Raw genomic sequence first — 22,552 nt, forward strand, 5'->3', positions numbered from 1 at the left:
TTACTATGACAGTATCCTCTTGATAGATATGTAAGTTGTAGTGAACTTTGTACAAATATAGGTAATACTGGGATCAACACTTTAGAAATGAACCTCTGTTTTGACTTACCTCCTTGGAATATGTTTCTAGATATATAGTTCTATGGGTAAAGGATAATCATTATTTTCTGATCACAGATGTGCCAAATTGTTTTTCAAGAAAACCTAAGTTTTAGGAATCAGATTAATTGATTTTTTTCTTAATATCTAGGAAAAAATTGATTTTCAGCATGCACACGGCTTACAAGAATTGGAATTTATTCGAGGACATTCCGACACAGAAGCAGCAAGGCTGTGTGTGGACCAGTGGCTAAAAATGTCAGGTATTCTTTAAAGATCAGAGTAGAATGCTATGGTTACAGAACTTCCTTAAGACAGAAGTTATGTCTTTTATTCTTTTATTCATTGCTAATAAATACATAGAAAGTATTGAAATTTAGTTTCAGTGATACTTAATGGCCTAATTTACCAATTGTCTAACTACTTAGCAAAAGTATTTTTTCAGTACAAGTAATATTAGGTCATCCTTGAATGCTAGACATTGCTCACTTACTCATTCATATATTTAATAGTTATTATATGAAAGTACATGAGACTAGGAGAATGCATTACAGGTTATTTGAAGACAAGAAAGACTTCTCTAAGGAAATGAGATTTAAGCTGAGATCTAAAGGATTACTGTTTACCTTGTTAGTGTTGCCTATATTAATATTATCTATGGAGGTGTCGACATGGAAGGCTCATCTAAAGCATTAGTTAGCTTCTTTATTACTAATTTTGTAGACCTAACATTCCTGGAAAAGTTTCTATGGATCATTTCCTCCTGCACAGATAATTTGGTGGCAATTTTAGCACTCATAGGACAGTCCCTTCATGACAAATTTCTAGACTGTTTTGTGAAAGCTGCTCTGATTTCCTCTTAAGGCTTAGGATATCAACAGAAACTTTAGCTGTGGACTTAATAAACCAACAGAAGGTTGAATTTGAATAAATCCTTATAATTATCTATGTCATTTCGAATCTAAACATTTTGTGGCTATAAAGTTAGTTTTCAGGAAGTTTTTTTTTTTTTGAATAAAATAAAATTACTATTTTTAAAATAGTTCCAATAATGTGAAGATATGTTGATACTTCGTCATTTCCTGAAACTCAATGTTTTCTTGTTGTTTCCCAATCAGTTTGTGCCTGACAAACTCCCACTTTGCACCATCCTCCCCTTTAAATACTTTTTTCTTCTTACTGCCTACAGTATTAACTTGACAAATAGTCCTCAATACTAGAGGTTACTAGGTTTGTTTATTCTGCATAAATTTGATTACTAGCCTTTTTTGATCCCACAGTGTTTTATTAATGTTTTTAACATAGTTTTTATCCTGTTATTTTGGATTAATAAATTTCCATGTCTCTCTCCTCCTAGATTACATGTTCTGTGGGGCCTGACACCAAGGCTTAATAATCCTTTTCAATGCCATTCCTAAAAAAACGCTCAACATAGGGATACTCAGTAGATTTTGGTTGAATATTATACCAGAGTGGGGTATTTGCATATCAACATTGAAAAGAAGCCTAGAACTTGGGTTCCAAATCTGACTGTCATTCAGCTAAACAAAAGAATTGTATGTCATTCCAAATCAACATCAGCAAAAGAGATTTAGAAATTATGATAAATGGTTTTGCCTCTTTGCTGCTTTTTATGTTAAAAAAGAATCCCTCTTGATAGGAGTTTAATTCTCAGGTGAAAGTAGTTTATGACTACTTCAGGATCACTTGGAAACTATTTATTTATACTTGGAAAGCTTTAAATCAATGCCAGGACTTCATCTTCAGAAATGATCCTGGGGCATCTGTAGTTTGGAGGAGATTCCTAGGTGATTTTGATAAGAAAATAGATAGGAACTGTAAGACTTTTTACCATTTCTAAGATGTCATCTGAAAATCATTTATTTATCTTAGAGTTTCAAGTCCTGTATGGAATGGTTGTTGGGCCAGAAATATGCCTCTTTAGGACTCCTGATTGTCAGAATATTTATTTTATTGTAAATTGAATTTATGAGCATCTGTTTATGTATTTCTCTGAGCTGAGCAAATGGGAATAAATGAGTCATATAGCTGTGTTTTCCTCATACTTAGCAATTCTTAATACTTAGTTTATCTTCAGATTATGTATGTTTCATTGGTGACTGATAAACTTGAGCCTGGAGTTAAGATCTTTAGTTATACTCTTCTTAGGTTACTATTTTTATCTTGGTCCATGCAGCACTGTTACAGTGAAGTTTAGGATCTATCGCAGGAACAGCGGCTTTAGCATTGAGCTGTATTTTGTTTGTTGCTAGCTCATAAATAAGCTTTAGAGACTGCTGAGAACTTTGAAGTGAGTGTGGCTGGGGAAAACAAAAATGAGTCATTGCTTTCTTTAGTTATTAAAAGATTCTATTTCTCAGTAACATTAAGAGACTCATTCAAGTTATTCTAGAGTATCCGGCTATTATAATTCAGTTCTTTGATTAAAAGTAGTTTAAGTACTTTATTCATAATGACTACAAACTTTGGAAATTCGTCTTTATAAACTTTTTAGTTGGGTAAGTTTGCATAAGGTCAAATGCTTAATACTTTGTTTTTTTTTTAAAGATATATTTTTATTTATGCATACAAGAGCTGGGGTGTACAGGCCAGAGGTGCAGGGGGTAAATGGATTCACCAGAGACAGAGTGGGGAACAGAACAGGTAGATTGACTGAAGTACACTGCTGAGGGGAGCAGCGGGGAGAGTCAGGAGAGGTCTGCTGCACCATGTGGGCTGCTCCCTGGCCGGCCGGGGATCGAACTTGTGCTGTAGAGGCTGTGGACTGCTTCATAGATTGTATCTTAACCCCTTGCACCACCAGGGAGGCCCCCTAATACTTATAACTTTGAAAACAATACTCTCTATACTATTTAAGGAATAACGCTGTTTAAATCTCCCTTATTTTGCCTCTCTATGGGCTAAGCATATTTTCTTTCAATTGATGTTTTCTTCAACATTTTTTTTTTATATCTATACAATTCTCGAAGATAGTGATGATTTTTGTTTTGTTTAATTTTTTTTTTTTTGGTAAAGTGACATGGCATTATATAAGTATATAACTTTCATATGTGCATCATTTAAATAAAAATCTGTATATACTATATAAAGTCCACTATTAAAAATTCAGATTTGTCCTTCAGAGTATACTTCTTTATAATTGTCTTTTACAATATACCAATTTACCCACTCCTTTTCTCCATCCTGACTAATTTTTATTCAGAGTCTCTGTTTGGTTAAAATCTTAATGAGATAATGGGTGCACAAAAATAAAAATTGGAATGTGGATGGACAAAAATAACAAATGTCATAAATCTTATTGCATTAAAAATTTAAAGATAAAAGTTGTATTGTGATTAATGCTTCCTGAAAACTAAAATATAATTAATGCTATGTTCTTCATTATTTTTTGGCAGAACATGTTTTTGTTTGGCATTTTGGCAGTGTAATATAGTTTCACCCCACCGTACTCCTCAATAAGTCAAAACAGAAGAAAAGCCTTTGAAATGTTTAAACGATCTCTGGGGATTTTAAAACCAGCTGATGTAAGGAGTAACATTCCATTTTTGTTAAATGCTAAGGGACTTGTAGATAACTGGCATAAAGATAAAAATTACCCAGTTTTCGGTTTTATGAAATACTCAAGACATTTGATTGAAACAATCCACAAGAGATAATGAAAGAGAAGCTAAGTAGACCATTTTTATATTAGAATCCCCCTGACAGTTTTATAGTTCTTTGTTTATGCAACAAACTAAAATTTCCATTGCATATTATGTATTAGGATTTCTCTGGGAACAAAATTTAGCCAGAGGAACTAGTCTATAAGAGTGTATAAGACCAGTATTATAAAGAATAAAAAGGGATTAAGAATGGACTAGAATAAGGGGATATTTATTAAGAGAAAGTGATGATGGGACAAATATTTTTCTAACTGTCTTTAAAAAGAGACTACCGCACATACTAGAAGCAATAATGATTTGGAAGAAAAGGGGCGGAAAAACTTTAAGTGGACTTTATCAAGTTAATGGGACAAAACAGACCACATAAGGGAGGTATGAATGTTGTGCAGAGTCCCTTACATCTTTTTTTTTTATAATAAATTTTATTTTTATATTCCCCATACAATTGCAACCCCCCCATTCTGACCCCAATCCCTCCCCTCCGCCCCCCACCCCCCAAAAGGTGTCTCTGGTTCATAGTTTTTTGTTGATTTTGATTTTCACTTTCTTATAGTTATTCATTTTCCTGGTCCCTTATTTAAGTTTTCTAGATTCCTGCTATGAGTGAGACCATCCGGTATTTTTCTTTTTCTTTTTGGCTTATTTCGCTGAGCATGATCCCTTCCAGCGCCATCCATGTTGCTGCAAATTGCATGTGTTTATCTTTTTTGAATGCTGAGTAATATTCCATGGTATATATGTACCACACTTCTTGATCCAGTCATCTATTTTTGGGCATTTGGGTTGTTTCCAAAGCTTAGCTATTGTAAACAGTGCTGCTATAAACATAGGGGTGCAGGTGTTCTTTGGAATTGATGTTTCTGTGTCCTTTGGGTAAATACCTAGGAGTGGAATTGCTGGATCATATGGAAGCTCTATGTTTAGTAGGTCCAGAAATCTCCACACAGCTTTCCACAGTGGTTGGACCAGTTTGCACTCCCACCAACAGTGCAGAAGAGTTCCTTTTTCTCCACACCCTCGCCAGCATTTGTTGTTGCTAGTTTTTTTAATATGTGCCATTCTCACTGGTGTAAGATGGTATCTCATGGTAGTTTTGATTTGCATTTCCCTGATGGCAAGTGATGTTGAACATTTTTTCATATGCCTGTTGGCCATTTGCATTTCCTCTTCAGAGAAGTTTCTTTTTAGCTCTTCTGCCCATTTTTTGACTGGGTTATTTTCTTTGTTGTTGTTGAGTCTCATCAGCTCTTTGCAGATTTTTGTGATCAGTCCTTTATCATTAGTGTTGGGTGCAAAAATGTTCTCCCAGTCGGTGGGGTTTCTCTTTGTTTTTGTTATTGTCTCTTTTGCTGTGCAGAAGCTCTTTAATTTGATGTAGTCCCAGCTGTTTATCTTTGCCTTCACTATCACTGCTTTGGGTGATGTATCTGTAAAGATGTCTTTGATGTGCAAATCACGTAGTGTTTCGCCTATATTTCCTTCTATGTATTTTATGGTTTCAGGTCTTATGTCTAGTTCTTTAATCCATTTTGAGTTGATTTTTGTGTATGGTGTGAGGTAGTGGTCAAGCTTCATTCTTTTGCATGTAGCAACCCAGTTTTCCCAGCACCATTTATTGAACAAACTTTCTTTGCTCCAATGCATAGTCTTTGCTCCTTTGTCAAAGATTAGTGGACCATAAATCTGTGGGTTTATTTCTGGATTTTCTATTTGATTCCATTGGTCTGTATGTCTGTTCTTGTTCCAATACCATGCAGTTTTGATGATTATGGCTTTGTAGTATAGTTTGAAGTCTGGGAGTGTGATGCCTCCATTCCCTTCTTTCTTTTTCAGGAGAGCTTTGGCAATTCGGGGTTTTTTGTGATTCCATATGAATTTCATCAATAATTGTTCTATTTCTTTGAAGAATGACATTGAAATTTTGATTGGAATAGCATTGAATCTGTATATTGCTTTTGGTAGGATGGCCATTTTAATAATGTTTATTCTTCCAATCCATGAGCACGGGATGTCTTTCCATTTCTTTGTGTCTTCTTCTATTTCTTTTAACAGTGTTTTATAGTTTTCTTTGTATAGGTCCTTTACCTTTTTTGTTAGATTTATTCCCAAATATTTGATTTTTTTTGTTTCAATAATAAAAGGGATGTTTTTTTTGATTTCTTCTTCTTCAGATTTATTGTTTGTGTATAGGAAGGCTACTGACTTTTGTGTGTTGATTTTGTATCCTGCCACTTTACTGAACTGATTCATGAGTTGAATTAGTTTTTCTGTGGAGTTTTTGGGGTTCTCTGTGTATATTATCATATCATCTGCAAATAGTGATAGTTTGACTTCTTCTTTTCCTATTTGGATTCCTTGGATATCTTTCTCTTGTCTTATTGCTCTGGCTAGGACTTCCAGTATAATATTGAAAAGCAGTGGTGAGAGTGGACATCCTTGTCTTGTTCCAGATTTTAATGGAATTGCTTTCAGCTTTTCACCATTGAGAATGATACTGGCTGTTGGCTTCTCATAGATGGCCTTTATGATGTTGAGGTATGTTCCTTGTATCCCAAGAATTTCAAGGGCTTTTATCATGAATGGGTGTTGCACTTTGTTGAAAGCTTTCTCAGCATCTATTGATATTATCATATGGTTTTTATATTTCTTTTTGTTGATGTGTTGGATAACGTTGATTGATTTTTGGATGTTAGACCATCCTTGTGTCCCTGGAATGAATCCTACTTGGTCGTGGTGAATTATCTTATGGATACATTGTTGGATTCTGATAGCTAAAATTTTGTTGAGGATTTTTGCATCAGTGTTCATTTGGGAGATTGGCCTGTAGTTTTCCTTTTTTGTGTTGTCCTTATTCGGTTTTGGTATTAGTGTAATGTTGGCTTCATAGAACGTGTTTGATATTATCTCTTCCTTCTCAATTTTTTGGAAGAGTTTGTGAAGGATAGGCACCAATTCATCTCTGAATGTTTGGTAGAATTTGTTTGTAAATCCATCAGGTCCTGGGCTTTTGTTTTTGGGGAGGTTTTTGATTACCATTTCAATTTCGCTGCTTGTAATTGGTCTGTTTAGGTTTTCTATTTCTTCTTTATCTAGCTTTGGGTGATTGTAGAGTTGTAGGAATTTGTCCATCTCCTCTAGATTGTTGAACTTGTTTCCATACAACTCTTCATAGTAGTTACTGATTATTCTTTTTATTTCTGCTGTGTCTGTTGTGAATTCTCCTCTTTCATTTCTGATCCTGTTTATTTGTGCTTTCTCCCTTTTTTCCTTTGTGAGCTTGGCTAGGGTTTGTCTATTTTATTGATTTTTTTCGAAGAACCAGCTCTTGGTTTCATTAATCTTTTGGATTGTTTTTTTAGTTTCAATTTCATTTATTTCTGCTTTGGTTGTTATTATTTCTTTTCTTCTACTGGTTTTGGGGTTTTTTTGTTGTTCTTTTTCTAGATCTTTGAGCTTCGAGATTAGGTTGTTTCTTTGAGTTCTTTCTTGTTTCTTGATGTGAGCTTCTATTGCTATATATTTTCCTCTTATTACTGCTTTTGCTGCGTCCCATACATTTAGGATATTGGTGTCCTCCTTGTCATTCAATTCAAAGAATTTTTTAATTTCCTCTTTGATCTCCTCATTAGTCCAGTGGTCTTCCAGTAGTGTGGTTTTTAGTCACCATGAGGTAGGAAAGTTCCTTGCCTTCTTTTTATGGTTTATTTCTAGCTTGATGCCTTCATGGTCAGAAAAGATGGTTGGTATGATTTCAATCTTGGTGTATCTGTTGATGTTTGTCTTGTGCCCCAGTATGTGATAGATCCTGGAGAATTATCTGTGTGCGCTTGAGAAAAATGTGTACTCCGTTTTTTGGGGGTTTAGTGTTCTATAGATGTCTGTTAAGCCCAAATGCTCTTGGTCCTTATTTAGAGCTTTGGTTTCTTTACTTATTTTTTGTCTTGTTGATCTGTCCATTGTTGATAGTGGTGTGTTGAAGTCTCCCACTACATATGTGTTTTCTCTGATGTCTGTTTTCAGAGATGACAACAGTTGTCTGATATATTTTGGTGCTCCTTCGTTTGGTGAGTATATGTTAATTAGTGTTATTTCTTCTTGAAGTATTGTCCCTTTGATCATAATGTAGTGACCGTTGGGATCCCTTTTTATTTTTGAGTTTGAAATCTGTTTTATCTGATATAAGTATAGCTGTTCCTGCTTTCTTTTTTGGTCCATTTGCTTGTAGGATTGTTTTCCATCCTTTAACTTTGAGTCTATTTTTATCTTTTGTTGCTAAATGTGTTTCCTGGAGACAGCAAAAGGTTGGGTTTTGTTTCTTAATCCAGGCTGCAACTCTGTGTCTTTTTATTGAAGAGTTTAGTCCATTTACATTTGGGTTAATATTGATATGTTAGCATCTGTATTTGTCATTGTGTTTGTCTTTCCTTTGATTTTATTTATTCTTTTAATATCTTTTTTTTTTCCTTGCCTTCTTTTGTTGTTATTCGTCCCTCTGAGGTTCTGGCTTTAGGATTCCTTGTAGTATTTTTTGGAGTGGGGGTTTATTGGTAATGAAGTTCCATAGTTTCTGTTTGTCTGGGAAGGTCCTTATTCTTTTTTCATATAGGAAGGAAAGCTTTGCGGGATAGAGTATTCTTGGTTGACATCTGTTTTCTTGGAGTCTGTTGACTATGTCCTTCCACTCTCTCCTTGCCCGTAGTGTTTCTTCAGAGAAGTCTGATGTCAGCCTGATTGGTTTTCCTTTGAATGTTATTTGTTTCTTCCCTCTTGTCAGCTTCATTATTTTTTCCTTGTCCTGGATTCTTGGAGCTTCACTATTATGTGTCTTGCTGTATTTTTCCTTTCATCATGGAAGTTTGGTGTTCTTCTTGCTTCTTGTATATCAATTTTCAGCTCCTTCTTTGCGTTTGGGAAGTTCTCTTCAATTATCTCCTGGAATATTTTCTCTGTTCCTACATCTCTCTCCTCTCCTTCTGGTATTCCTATAACTCTTATATTTCCTTTCCTCATGGTTGTCCGATAGTTCCTGAAGTCTTTCTTCATTCTTTTTCCTTTGTATTTCTCTTTCCTTTTCTGTTTTGGTTCTTTTTATTTCTGTATCTTCAAGAGAACTTATTCGTTCTTCCATTTCATCTATTCTGCTTTCATTGCTTTTCCCAGAATTCTTTAGTCCTTCCATTAATTCTTTGATCTCCTGCATTTCTTTTACTTCCCTCTTTAGGGACTCAATTTCATTCTTCTGATCATTGATTATTTTTCCCTTATCATTGTTTTCCTTTATGAGTTCTGTCATTTTTTTTAATCATGGCAATTTTAAATTCTCTTTCTGGAAGGCTCAGAAGTTCTTCCAAGTTACTGTCGTTGCAATCTGGGGGCTGGTTTTCTTTTTGTGGTGTGCTTCTTCCCTGAGGAGTTGCTATGTTGCGTGTTGTTCTTCTACTCCCTACTGTCTGTTTTCTAATTTGCCGTATGCGTTGGGACACTGTGTTGCTGGGACTGGCCGGCATCTTGGGTGAGCTTCTTTGCTCCCCTCTGGCTCCTCCGGGAGCCATCTGTCAGTTTCAAGCAGTCTTTACTGAAGAAACATCCCTGTTCTAAAATGCCGATGTGGGGACACACTCCCCTGTGCTCCTGGTCTGCCCCGGCGGTGGGTTCCCTCTCCCCCTCTGGGCTTGGACTGCAGGCCAGAGGTGTTCTGGTGTGGGCGAACTTCCCCGGCTCACCTCTGGCTCCTGAGGGAGCCTTCTGCAGGCAGTCTTTACTGAAGAAATGTCCCTGTTCTAAAATGGCGATGCGGGACACACTCCCTGCGTGTCCAGTCTCAGGCACACTCTTCTGCACGCCTGGTCTGCCCCGGCTTTGGGTACTCGCTCCCCCTGTGGGCTCAGACTACTGGTCGGCAGGGGCCCGGTGTGGGCTAACTTCCCAGCTGGCCACTGGCTCCTCCAGGAGCCTCTGCTGGTTTCAAGTCGCTAGGTGGCGCCAGAGATCTCTCGTAGAGCTCTTGGGGAGCTGTTTTTTTTTTTTTTTTTTTCACCCCGTGGGACAGGAAACAGAGCGGGAATGGTAGGGTAAACCTCAACGGCTTTGGGGTGCTGTGTCTGCCTTGTGCCCCACCGTCGTGGAGAACCCACGCCCCGAATTTTGTGCCCCGGATCTCAGTTCCAAAGCCCTCAGGTCCAGGATGCGGGCTGTAGCCCAGTTCATTGTCCACAGAATGGCATCTTTTGCACCCTGCTCCCGTGCCTGGGTGCCTGGTTCCTGGATACTCAGTGAGGGACTTTCACCTCAGTGAGGGTCTTTGCGCGCGTCTCCCTGCAAGCCTAGGTGGCAGGTGCGGGGACCTGGGCAGCCGCGATCCCAATCTGTGTTTGCTTTTCAACTGCGCTGCTTTTCCACGCGATCGCGATCCCTATCCCGATCCGCGTTTGCTTTTCCAGCCCACCGCTTTTCCGCGCAAGCTTACCGGGCGGCCTGGGGCTGTGTGCTGGTCCTGGCCTCCTCCTGGGGGGCGGGGTCTCTGTTTAATGGCGCCTGGAGCTCACCTCCGCGGCGAATCCTGCAGGGTTCTCTGCAGTTCCCGTTCACGGGGTGTGGTGGCTGAAATAGTTCCTTTCCACTCACAGTCCCCCTTGCTGCGTAGTTTGTTCTTGTTGGTCGTTTTGGTTTGTTTTTTCCCTTCCTCTCTGCCGGTCGGAGAGTGCAGACTCTGTGGGTGGGGGAGGGGAGCAGGGTTCTGCGCTTTCCTCCCTTCTGGTCCTCTTTTATGGCCACTTTCTTCTTCGGGCAGTTTGCTGGAGTCGTCCGTTTATCCTCCGTGTCCCCGTTCTCACTGGGACCTGCCGCTTTTCCTCCCTATTAACTTTTTTTAATGGGAGATCTTACTCGCAGTGTCTCCTCGCTGCCATGTTGCTCCGCCCTCCCCCTTACATCTTTTGACTTGGGCACATGCAATATCCTGAAACCTGGCGCTGCACTGGAGAAGCAAGTGAATGAATTGGCACCTAGGATGGAGGGTGCACTGTTCCAGAGCTGTAGGAGTGGGTGTGCAGAATAAGGATTACTGACTTAAGCCTAAGTCTCAACATAAAACAGCTGGAACCTGAATGACAGGGAGAAGCAGGTGAGAGCACCTGAGTCTTTTGATAGACAAGGCTACAACCGGAAGCCCAAGCTGACATATGCAAAATACCTGCCACCTGCCTCCCTCTCCACAGGGCTAAAAACCAAAACAAACTCTTGAATAAACTAGAGGTCAGGCACCTCTCAATAACAGAATAAAGCTCTGTGCTGGAAAAGCAAAGAGCACAACTCCTGGCCTGTGACCCAGTATCAACCAACCTGAGCCCAGCACTGCATCTAAAATGTTTTAAAATGACCTGGAGTGGAAGCGGACATGAAACTAAGAGAAGCTAATTTGGAGGAGCTGGCCTAGAGGAGAGGATCATTGTGGATCTATATCATATAACTTTGGTACCCACAGCACAGTAGGAATTTTGAATTTCTGAATTTGCTGGAGGCGATCCTTTGGTGCCTTACTACCCCATTCTACTTTTCTAGACCTATTACCTTTTGCTGGTACTAGTCATCAGGTTACTTCAACAGGTACAAAGACAATAGTCTGACAATATGTCCCTATTCAGCCCATAAAATATTTAAAATGAGACAGAAATACACATTACAAATACCAGAGGAAAAAAAAAAAAAACCCTGAGAGGAGCTCCAACTCAAGAACACTGCAGAACATGACAAAAGAGCAGTTCAAGGAACAGTCCTGATGCTTATGGAACTCAAGAAGAATAAATGAAAAAAAAAAAACAGAAATAACATACCTAAGAAACACTCTAGCGATTTTTAAAAAAGTGTATTTGGGGTCTCCTTAGTGGCTCAAGGGGTCAGGACACAGACTATGGAGCTGTCCGCAGCCACCGAAACACGAGTTCAATCCCTGGCCAGGGACGTGACCCACGTGGCGCAGCAGACCTCTTTTGTCTTGTCCACTGCTCCCCTTAACAGTGTATTTCAGTCAGTCTGCCTGTTCTGTTCCCCACTCTGTCTCTGGTGAATCCTGTCACCCCCACCCCACCTCTGACCTATACCCCAGTTCTTGTATGCACAAATAAATACATCTTTAAACAAAGATGTAATTGCACAGCCTTCAACAGTGGACACACAGAAGCAATGGAGAAAATTAATGAGGTCAAAACCACAAAATTGGAGAACACACAAATAGAACAATGCAGAGGAAAAAAGTTAAAAAGAAGATACTATAGGAGTCCTTTGGGACAACTTAAAGAGAAATAACATCCACATCATGGGGGTTTTAACAGAAGAGAAGAAAATTTATTTAAGGAAAAAATTACTGAAAATCATCTCAACCTGGGGAAAAATACAGTATTACCCAGCAGGCACAAAAGCTGCAATAAACAAATAAAACCAGACCACACACCAGGACACATTATAATAAAGCTATTGACAGTCAAAAACAGGGGAAGAATATGAAAAAACATCAAGAAAAAAAGGCAACCTCTAAGGGTACACCAGTCAAACTTTTCAGTAGAAACGTTAACAAGCACAGAGAAACTAGAAATATTTAAAGTACTTAAAGAAAAAGACTTCTAGCCCAGCAGAATTAACACTCAAGACAGAAGGAAGAATAAGGAGATTTACTGAAAAGCAAAAACTAAAAGAATTTTATTGATCCCAAGTCACACATGAATGAAATTCTAATATGGTTGTATAGCTCAGAACAATGAATATAGAGGCAACAGATACCTAAATCACAGTAGCATGAAAGAGAAAAAAGGAAGAACAAAGTAACGCTGTGGTCTAACAGAATAAGTCAGAGACCAGATGGTCCAGTGGGCCACACAAATAGCTCATTACATACTAACCTCAGTAGAACCCTCCAATAAGAATTAATAGAAGTAACACATAAGACAATAAAAATGGAATTTAAGTAAAATGTAACTGGTAGCCCTCAGAAAAGAAGACAAAACAAAACATAACAAAATGGGAAGGAGAAAATATGTCTTAGTACTCACCTTATAAATGGTCTGAATTCACTAGCTAAAAGATAGAATGGCTGAATGAATTTCCAGACAGCATCCAACTTTAATGTTGTTTCCAAGAAACTCACTTTATCAACAAAAGCAAGCACAGACTTGAAGTTAAAAGCAGGAGGCAGTTATATAAGCAAATGGCAACCAAAAAAAAAAAATGTGTAACAGATATATCTGATAAAATAGATTTTCAGGGCCTCCCCGGTGGCGCAGCAGTTGAGCGCTGGCTTGGGAAGCTGCCCGCGGCCTCTGCGGTGCCGGTTCGATTCCCGGCTGCTCCCTGGCCACCGGAGGAGGGTCCCACATGGCGCGCAGACCTCTCCTGCCGCCCGCTGCTCCCCTCAGCAGTGTACTTCGGTCCTTCTGCCTGCTCTGCTCCCTGCTCTGGCTCTGGTGAATTCTCTCACCCTCCCGTGCTTCTGACTGTACCCAGTGCATGTATAAAAACAAAACAAATAAACTAACTAAATAAATAAAACATGCCTCTCAAAAAAAAAAAAAAAAAAAAAGAGAAAAAATAGATTTTCAGTTAAGAAAGGTAATAAGCAATAGTGACAAGCAGTATATTATGATTAAATGTCTAAATAACACATAAGTAAATATGTATCAAATGAGGGAGTACCAAGATACATAAGGTAGTAACAGAATTTGCAATATTAATAACAATACTAGGAAATTTTAATACCCCAATTACAACAATGGACAGATCAACAAGACAAAGAATAAATAAGGAAATAATGTGAAAACAAATAGGAAATCAAGTTAAAAGCTATACTATATAGTTAAAATAGCATCTACAGTCACTGTACACCAAAAACACTGCGAGACAGTTTTTTCAAGTCTGCATGGAACATTCTCAAGAATAGGTCATGTCTTGGGACACAGGTCCTTTGTCAATAAAATTGCAAAGATTGAAATTTTATATGGTATTCTGTCTGAACACATATCCATAGTTAGAAATAAACTATAAGAAAAAAAAAACAGGAAAAACTATGAACATATGGAAACTAAACAACATGCTACTTAATAACTTGGATAAAAGAAAAAATCAAAGCAGAAATGAAAAAATACCTTGAGATAAATAGAAATGATACAAGATACCACAATCGATGTGAAGCAGCAAAAGCAGTTTTAAGATGGTAGATTATTACAAGATAGGCCAAACAGTTTTAAGATGGTAGATTATTACAAGATAGGCCAAGTGAGAAAAATCCCAAATATACAATATAATACCACTCCTAAAGCAACTCAAAAAAAAAGAAACAGGACCTCCCCTTGTGGCGCAGTGGTTAAGCACTGGGCTGTGAAGCTGCCCGCAGCTTCTGCAGCGCCGGTTCGATCCCCAGCCCCCGGCGAGGGTCCCACATGGTGCGACAGACTTCTCCTGCCATGCCCACTACTCTCCTCAGCAGTGTATTTCGTCAGTCTGCCTGTTCTGTTCCCTGCTCTGGCTCTGGTGAATTCTCTCACCTTCCTGCACTTCTGACTGTACCCAGTGCTTGTATAAATAAATAAATAAATTTAAGAAAAAAGAAGCAAGACCCAAAGTTAGTAGACGGAAGGAAATAATAAAAATAAAGTGGAAGCAAATAAAGTTGAGATCAAAAGGAGTATATACAAAATTAGTGAAATTCATTTTTTGAGAGCTCATTCTTTGAGAAAATAAACAAAAATACATAAACCTCTAAACTAACAACAACAAAAGGATTAATAAGCAGAGTCATAAATGTAATAGATTTCTTCAGCACAGAAATACAAAAGATCATAACGTACTATGAAAAACTATATGCCAATAAACTCAAAAACCTTGAGAAAATGGAAAAATCTCAAGATCAATAAACATATGAACTGAGCAAATTGATCACAAGCATGGAAATTAAAATAGTGATAAAATATATCTTTCAAGTAACAAAAGCCCAGGACTGGGATGGCTTTACAAATACATTTTATCAAACCATTGTAGAACTAATGTCTGTCTTGCTGAAATTGTTTTTAAAAATACAAGAAGGAGTTCTCCCTAATACATTTTATGATGCCAACATTACCATAATACTCAAACCAGACAAAGATCACAATAAAAGAAAATTATAGGCCAATATCCCTGATGAACATCAATGCAAAAATCTTCAACAAAATGCTAACAAATCTAATTCAATGGTTTATCAAGATTATATACCATAAGGACTTATCTCAGGGATGCAAGAATGATGTTTAGTATATGTAAATCCATTACTGTAATGCATCTTATCAACAAAAATGAAGATAACAATCATCAATAGATGCAGAGAACCATTTGCTAAAAACTGAAGGCTTTACCCTTAAGCTCAGGGGGAAAAGTAAGGATTCCCATTATCACTACTTCTTTTTTAATTAGTTCTAGAGGTTTTTGGCCAGAGCTTTCAGACAAAAACAGGAACTGAAGGGAAACCAAGTCAGAAAAGAAGTTAAACTATCACTATTTACAGATTATATATGTAGAAAGTCCTGAAGACTATCAAAAAGTTATTAGAACAATAAATACAGCCAAGTGACAAGTTACAAATTAACATACAAAATCATAATACTTTTATATACAAAAAAAAAAGCAAACAAAGTCAAGAAGAAAAAACCTCCATTTATCATTGCTTCAAAAAGAATGAAGTACCTCAGGATTTATGTACATGCCAGCACCTAATCTATAATAAAGCCATTATGACCATGAAATGGGGAAAGGACAGTCTCGTCAATAAATGGTGCTGGGACTGTTGAAAAGCCACACATAAAAGAATGAAATAAGTTACTTGCTAACCCTGTACACAAAAATAAACCCTCATAAGTGGATTAAAGATTTACATGTAAGACCTGCAACAGTAAAATACATAGAAAAAAACACTGGTGATACGTTCCATGTTATCAATGATAAAGATATTTTTTGGTGTCTTTGCCCCATGACAAGGGAGTTAAAAACAAATTAAACAGTTGGGATTAATTCAAGTTAAAAAGCTAGGCAGTGAAAATATATATAAATTATTAAGAGGACACCCTGTTGAATGGGGAGAAAATACTTACATAGTATATAACTAATAATGGACTGATACCCAAAATATATTAAAAACTCATGCAATTTGACAATGAAAAAAATAGACAACCCCATTAATAAATGGGCAGCAGACATGAGTAGACAGTTCACTGAAGAGAATATCCAGGAGGTCCAATGACATGTGAGAATGACACCTAATAAAAAGACCTCCAGCAAGTGTTGGAGAGGATGCATGCAGAGGAAAAGGAATTCTATTAACACTATGGTGAGAATGTAAACTGGTGCAACCATTATGGAAAAGTCTGGATTTACCTTAAAAAACTAAAAATACTATATCTCTCCGTAATGCATTTATGCAAAGAATAGAAACAACATAAAACCCCACATGTCCCATGTTCATAAGAAGCATTATCTATAATGGATAGATAATGGAAGCAACCTACATGTCCATCAATTGGACCAAAAGATGTGGTGTATCACACAATGGGGTATTATAAAGTCATAAGAAAGGATGAAATGCAGACATTTTCAGCGAAATGGATGGAGTTTGAGAGTTAATATATAGTAAAGTAAGTTAGAATGATAAAAGAAACTGAACGTTTACATAGAATGATAAGAGAAACTAATAATGTGACCCACTTTAAAAAACCAGTGGACATTTATGAACTTCATGAGAACTCTGAGGTTAAAAGGAGGAGGAGGGGTAAGGACAAGGAGATATAAAGGACAATCGGTGGGAAAAAAATATATATCACAGGTAGAAAAGTTAAAGGAATAATCCAAACCAGATTGTTAACAGAGCCTAATAGCATTGGCAAGGGCAGAGATTTTGCTTTTTAGTTTCTACACTACAGTTTTAATTTATGTTAACACCAAAACATGTAAAGGGACAAAATGGGATGAATAGAAAGGCGATAACAGAACTAAAGTTTCTTTGTATTCTGTAAATTTGTTGACATCTACATTACTTGATGTCCTGGTTAAAACTGATTTATTAGTAACTGGATTCTTCAGAAAGCATTACTTTCATTCTCTTCACCTATCTGTTCTTCTCACTCCATCAGTTGCATTGCTTAACATAATTTCCACAGAACCCAGATTCTCTGTAATACAGCTAAACTTTATGATGTGTTTAAGATAGCTAAAAGAGAAAATAAGAATTAGAAGAAGAAATACTTGCCAGCTTTTATAAAAGAAAAGGAATTTTTGTGGAGTAACTGATTTTTCTAATGTATTTGATCTTTTACATTTTTTGGCTGTGAAAGTTAAGGAAACTTTTTTTTTCTCAAGAGACTGCTACTTAAGGTAAAGGCCTTTTCTTGTCTTAACTAGTTTTAGGTTATTAACTTTTCTAAGAATGGTTTTAAACAATTATAGTTGGGGCCACCAAGTTCAGTATAATATTAATAATTCTTATTGTTTTGTCATAATATTGACTACTAGTACAGAGGACAAGTATCTAAAATGGGAATTTAAGAATTTATATTCCAATGATGCAGGACTCAAAACAAGTACAATTAGTGGAACAAAAAGCTCATTCCGAAGAGGAGGTCAAATGTGGATGTCTGGAAAGACAATGTCATGTCCCATAATGCACTGCAATAAAGAATTTGATAATGGGCACCTTCTTTTAGGACATTTGAAGAGGTAAGTGTGACCTTCAGAATAGTAGATGCCAAAGATCAAATGAGTTGTAAAGTGATTTCATAAAATGAAAGTATGATGCATCTCTACCTTTGTGAGTTTTGCTTTATATTCTAAACTCATACTGTTTTATGCTGTTATGGCAGTTATTTCTAATTTACATTTCTTAGGTTTCCTAGAAGGCTTGAAGAAGTCAGATTTTTCTAGTGACATCCTGTCACTAAAAGCTTGTAGCCTTTAAGTATATATTTCTTTCCAATATATCTCATAAATTCTGAACAGACTTTTTGCATTGATATGCAGCTGGGTCAGTTTTGGAGAAATAAGTGCATAAATGCAAATTTAAGAGACACAAAAGCACTTATAGATAATTGGTCTAGCTTAACGAAAGCTAATATGGCATTACAAAATAAATGCTAAAGGTAAACCAATTGTAGGAAAATTAATAGTAAAGAACTATTCTAATTATTTAACCAATCTTATTAATTTACTGAAATTTTGAATAGTCAAATTTGAGAAAACAGACATTAAGGGACCTCAGTGTTAAAGGCATTAAACATTCCTATCTGCACAATCTCCCCTTCTAATTGTTTAACGATGGGAATTGAGAGTTTAGGGTACTAAACCATTATCTTTTTCAAATCTCTTACCCTACTTAATAATCTTTACTAGGAGAGTCTTCTAAAGAGAACTTAAGTGTTCTACAGATACCTGGGTAGCATATACTGTATCTTAACAATTTTAAAAAATCTCTGAGGACATTTAAAGTGGCACAAATTTGTTAAATAGTTAAAATGAATGTTAAAAGGACTTAAAACCCAGGTATGCTAGAAATCGTGACATAAGATTATCCCAGTGATTCATTTAAAAAATTGTTGTGAGTTTTATGGTAAACAAATCAAGAAGGAAAACAAAATGTACTTTGTAATTTTCAAAATGAAAGTTTACCAGCTTGACAAAACTTGTGTAAATCTATTTTGTTGGATCTTGAATACTTTTTTTTTTTAAAGATTTATGTATGCATACAAAAACTGGGGTATAGGCCAGAGGTGCAGGGGATGAGAGGACTCACCAGAGACAGAGTGGGGAGCACAAGAGGCAGCTTGACTGAAATACATCGCTGAGGGAAGCAGCTGTTGAGACAGGAGAGGTCTGCTGTGCCATGTGAATTAACTACCTGGCTGGGGATCTAACTCATGCTGCAGTGGTTGCCAATAGCTTCATAGTGCTGAGACTTAACCCCTTGTTCCACCATGGAGGCCCGGATCTTGAATACTCTTATGAAATCTTAAGCTACTTGTTTGTTACTATCTAAAGAAATTACATGGTATGTGGGAGCCACTTGATAATTCTTGAATATGAAGAACATTATTTAATACTTTAGTAGAAAAGCATAAAGTTCTAAGTGAAGCAGCATAATTCAGCTCTCAAAATACTGGTTTTTCTAATGTTATCTCTCTTTTGCCAAGTAGGTTTGATCACTCTCCATGTGATCCAACAATTACACTACATGGACCTATCTTCAGTTCCTTTGCTTGTGTAGTATGTTATAAAACTTTTGTTACTCAACAGCAATATAGAGAACATCTTTTTGCAAAGGTAAGAACATGTCCTAAGTTAAGAGTAGGCATTCTTTTTTTAGGGAACCATGGAGTTGGGTGTTTTCTTGCTGATCCTAGATTTCCAATCACCAGTGATGCACACAATGTTAAAATTAACTGTCTGTTGATAGTAGGATGGTTTGAAACATTAAATTATTGTGCGCAGGTAAACTTGATAGATGAAAGCTGGTAGTCCTAAAGATTGTCATAGATAACCTTCATTTTCTAAAGTTGCTCTATGAAAGTAACGTAACTTTGTTGAAGATGCTCTGTGGGTGTTAGTCACCTAAGAACCTTTTTCTAAAGTCCTGCAACTGCTTGTTGAAATGTTGGAGATCTGTAGTAAATAAATCATTTCTTAATGCTAGTGTGAAGAAATAAATCTAATATTTAAAAGACTACTATGAAACTCTAATATTAAATCAAGGAACATGAACTGATTCATGGTATATACAAATTCATATAATACAGAGCTCTAATGAGTGGTTATCATATTTGATATTAGGTCTCTTTAATGACTTATTACTATTACAAATACTAATTATGCAGTATGATCACAGTGGTAAAATTTTAAAATATTGGTTAAAAAGTAAATTAATCTAAACCACTGTTAACATTTTTATGTTTTTATTTTTCAATGTATAAATATTTTTGCATAAGATAAAGCATCTAAAGTGCTTAATAAAGTTAAGAAAAGCAGTGTGTTGTAAACATAAAAGTTTGAATTAGTGCCTACATGTCTACATTTTAATTAAGTGAAGAATATTTTACTTTATGAATATAGTATAATTATTTTCCTAATAGATATATTAATTGTTTAAAGTTTTCTATTATTAAGCACAATACCACATTAATATCTTGACAGCTAAAAACCTGTAAGATCTATATTTGATGTATTTGCTAAGTGAATATTAACTTTTTTGAAATAGTAAAATACTAATCTTCCAGAGATCAATAATAGGGTTTTTCTTTCAAATCATATTTTCAGAATTTATTTGTATCTGGAATTATACTTGAAAATCATTGTAGGTTATAAGTTGTATTCTATATAGGTTTGCATCAGAGAACTAAAGCTTGTACTCCTGAGTATATTTTGATTGTGTCCTACAGCCTTTTTACCCTCTACCTAACACTAGAGACCATTTCCAGAATTTTGAAACATTTCCAAAATCTTAGTGGATTCTATTATACACTAGTCATTGGTTTTAGGAGTCTGTCTCTTGTTCAGCACTAATTACTGTAATATAGGAGAAATAAACTATAATTCTTACACAAAGGAGACTTATGCTCTAGAATGAATAAGGCTTCATGGTACAACAATGAAATAGGAGTTCAGAAAAAGGTGAGAGAAGTATTATTTGGACAATTTGACAAGGCATTATGGAAGAGAAGAGGTCCTCATGTCTTGCATTTGGGTAGATGGAAAGAAGTGACAGAATTTTAGGAGAGATCAAAGAGTCTAAACAGAATAGTGGCTAGGGGAAGAGGTAGTGTGAGAAAAGAGTTAACACAGAAGACTTGAGATTGCGAATCTCAGAAAGACTTGAGTGCAATTTTAGCTCTTGGCTGATGCCTGGAAACTTGCATTTGGAGTGGATTCCTGTTATTCTCTCCTGTGTTTACCTAAACTATTGCTGCAACTATGTGGTTTATGCTGAACATCTGCTTTCTTGAGGGGAGTCTGAAATTTTGATCCATACTAAGCACCTAGGACAGCCCTCAATAAAAACCTGGACACTGAGTCACTAATAAGCTTGCTTAGTAGACATAGTTCACATAATCATTTCTGAAAGAATTAATATTGTCTTAATTCATTGCTGGGGGTATTATATGTGAGCGGTGTGACTCTATGGAGAGAGGACCCTTGGAGTCTTACTCCTGGTTTTCTCTGGACTTCGACTCATGTACCTTTTCCCTCTTTTGATGTAGCCCTGCATCCTTTCACCCCTATAAATCACAGCTGTGAGTACAACTATATGCTGAGTTCTGTGAGACCTGGCAAACTATCCAATGTGGACTTGGTCGCAGGGTCTCTCAAACACAGATCAAAACCCCGATTGCAATGGCATAGGATTTTAAACTAGATATTGGAAAGAGGGATACAGTGACATGATGAAAATAATGCTTTATATCTTTAGAACTGAAGGACTTTTACTTCTAGACCTAATCTCTCCCCTTTCCTTAGGGCCATCACATATATTTAGTGATATTAGAATTACAGCAGTGTTTAGGGTGGATTCAGGAAGTGGATAAGGAGATGATTTTAGGTGACTTTGCAGTAACTTTGATCTAAATTGGCATTTAGAATAAAGATGTTAAAGCCACAAGATATACTGAATGAAATGATAGGACTCATCTATTGTATGACAAATGGAAGATTTGAAGAGAGAAGGGAAAAGGAGTACAACAGCACTCCATTCCATAATTTTTTTTTTCAGTGTTTCTAGTAGGTCACTAATACCCTAACTTTTTCAAAACTAGAGTTCTTTTACGGCATGTTTCCCTATTCCATGCTGTAAGTGTTTATTGTATATTGAGCATATTTCTCTTTTTTCTTTAGTAAATCTGAATAAGTAGTTTAACATCCAAATTAATTAGGATTCTTATTTGTGTTTCCCCAATTTTCATTAATTTGTTCTTTGTTCCTGGGACTCACTCATTTGAAGTTGTGTTGCTCTCCCTTTTGCTGCCTCTCCAGGAAGTAATTTTATGATAGGCAGCTTTTGGGAAGCAGTATGTAAAATAAAACAGAGGCTTTGGTGTCAGAGAGATCTGGATTCCATTGTCAATTTTATTAACTGTATGTTCTTAGCAAGTTACTTAATGTATGTGAGCTTAGTTTCATTGTCTCTAAAGTGGGATTTTAAAGGTAACTGTTGATAGTATGCATTAGTTAGTAATTACCTATTTATTTTTAAAGGAAGGTCAATCTTTTTTTTTTTTTTTTTTTAAGAATCATTTTTATTTATGCATACAAGAACTGAGGTGTAGGCCAGAGGTGCGGGGGAGAGGGAGTGAGAGGATTCACCAGAGACAGAGTGGGAAACAGAACAGGCAGATCTACTGAAATACACTGCTTAGGGGAGAAGTAGGCAAGACAGGAGAGGTCTGCCTCACCGTGTGGGTTAGCTCCCTGGCCAGGGATCACAATCATGCTGCAGTGGCTGCTGATAGCTTGATAGTGCTGACTTTAACCCCTGTGCCACCAGGGAGGCCCAGTAATTACTATTTTAAAACAGCCAGAAGAGGTCACTGGAAGATTGTATACCTTTGATTCTGTTTTCTAAAGATGACTTTCTTAAATGAGAGAGTGTGAAATTCTTCACAATTTGCATTGGTTGACTTATTTTCCTTTATCTCTAGTTTCTTTCTGCTAAACTTGTGATTCTCAAACTTTTAATATGTACACAGCACTTGGGAATATTGATATAATACAGATTCTGA

At 36.6% G+C, this 22,552-nt stretch overlaps 1 protein-coding gene across 2 annotated transcripts in view; it reads left to right on the top strand.

The window, feature by feature from the left end:
* ZNF451 (zinc finger protein 451) overlaps positions 1-22,552 on the top strand; it is an 80,956-nt gene that overhangs the window by 34,309 nt on the left and 24,095 nt on the right. For both annotated transcript variants that reach the window (XM_037519907.2, XM_037519908.2), the window contains 3 exons: positions 251-362; positions 17,363-17,510; positions 18,980-19,106. In XM_037519907.2, coding sequence (XP_037375804.1) covers positions 251-362; positions 17,363-17,510; positions 18,980-19,106 — 387 coding nt within the window. The remainder of the gene's footprint in view (positions 1-250; positions 363-17,362; positions 17,511-18,979; positions 19,107-22,552) is intronic.

Source organism: Talpa occidentalis, unplaced genomic scaffold (genome assembly GCF_014898055.3).
Source record: "Talpa occidentalis isolate TD23 unplaced genomic scaffold, MPIMG_talOcc4v2.1 talOcc4.2, whole genome shotgun sequence".
In the NCBI taxonomy this organism is placed as follows: domain Eukaryota; kingdom Metazoa; phylum Chordata; class Mammalia; order Eulipotyphla; family Talpidae; genus Talpa; species Talpa occidentalis.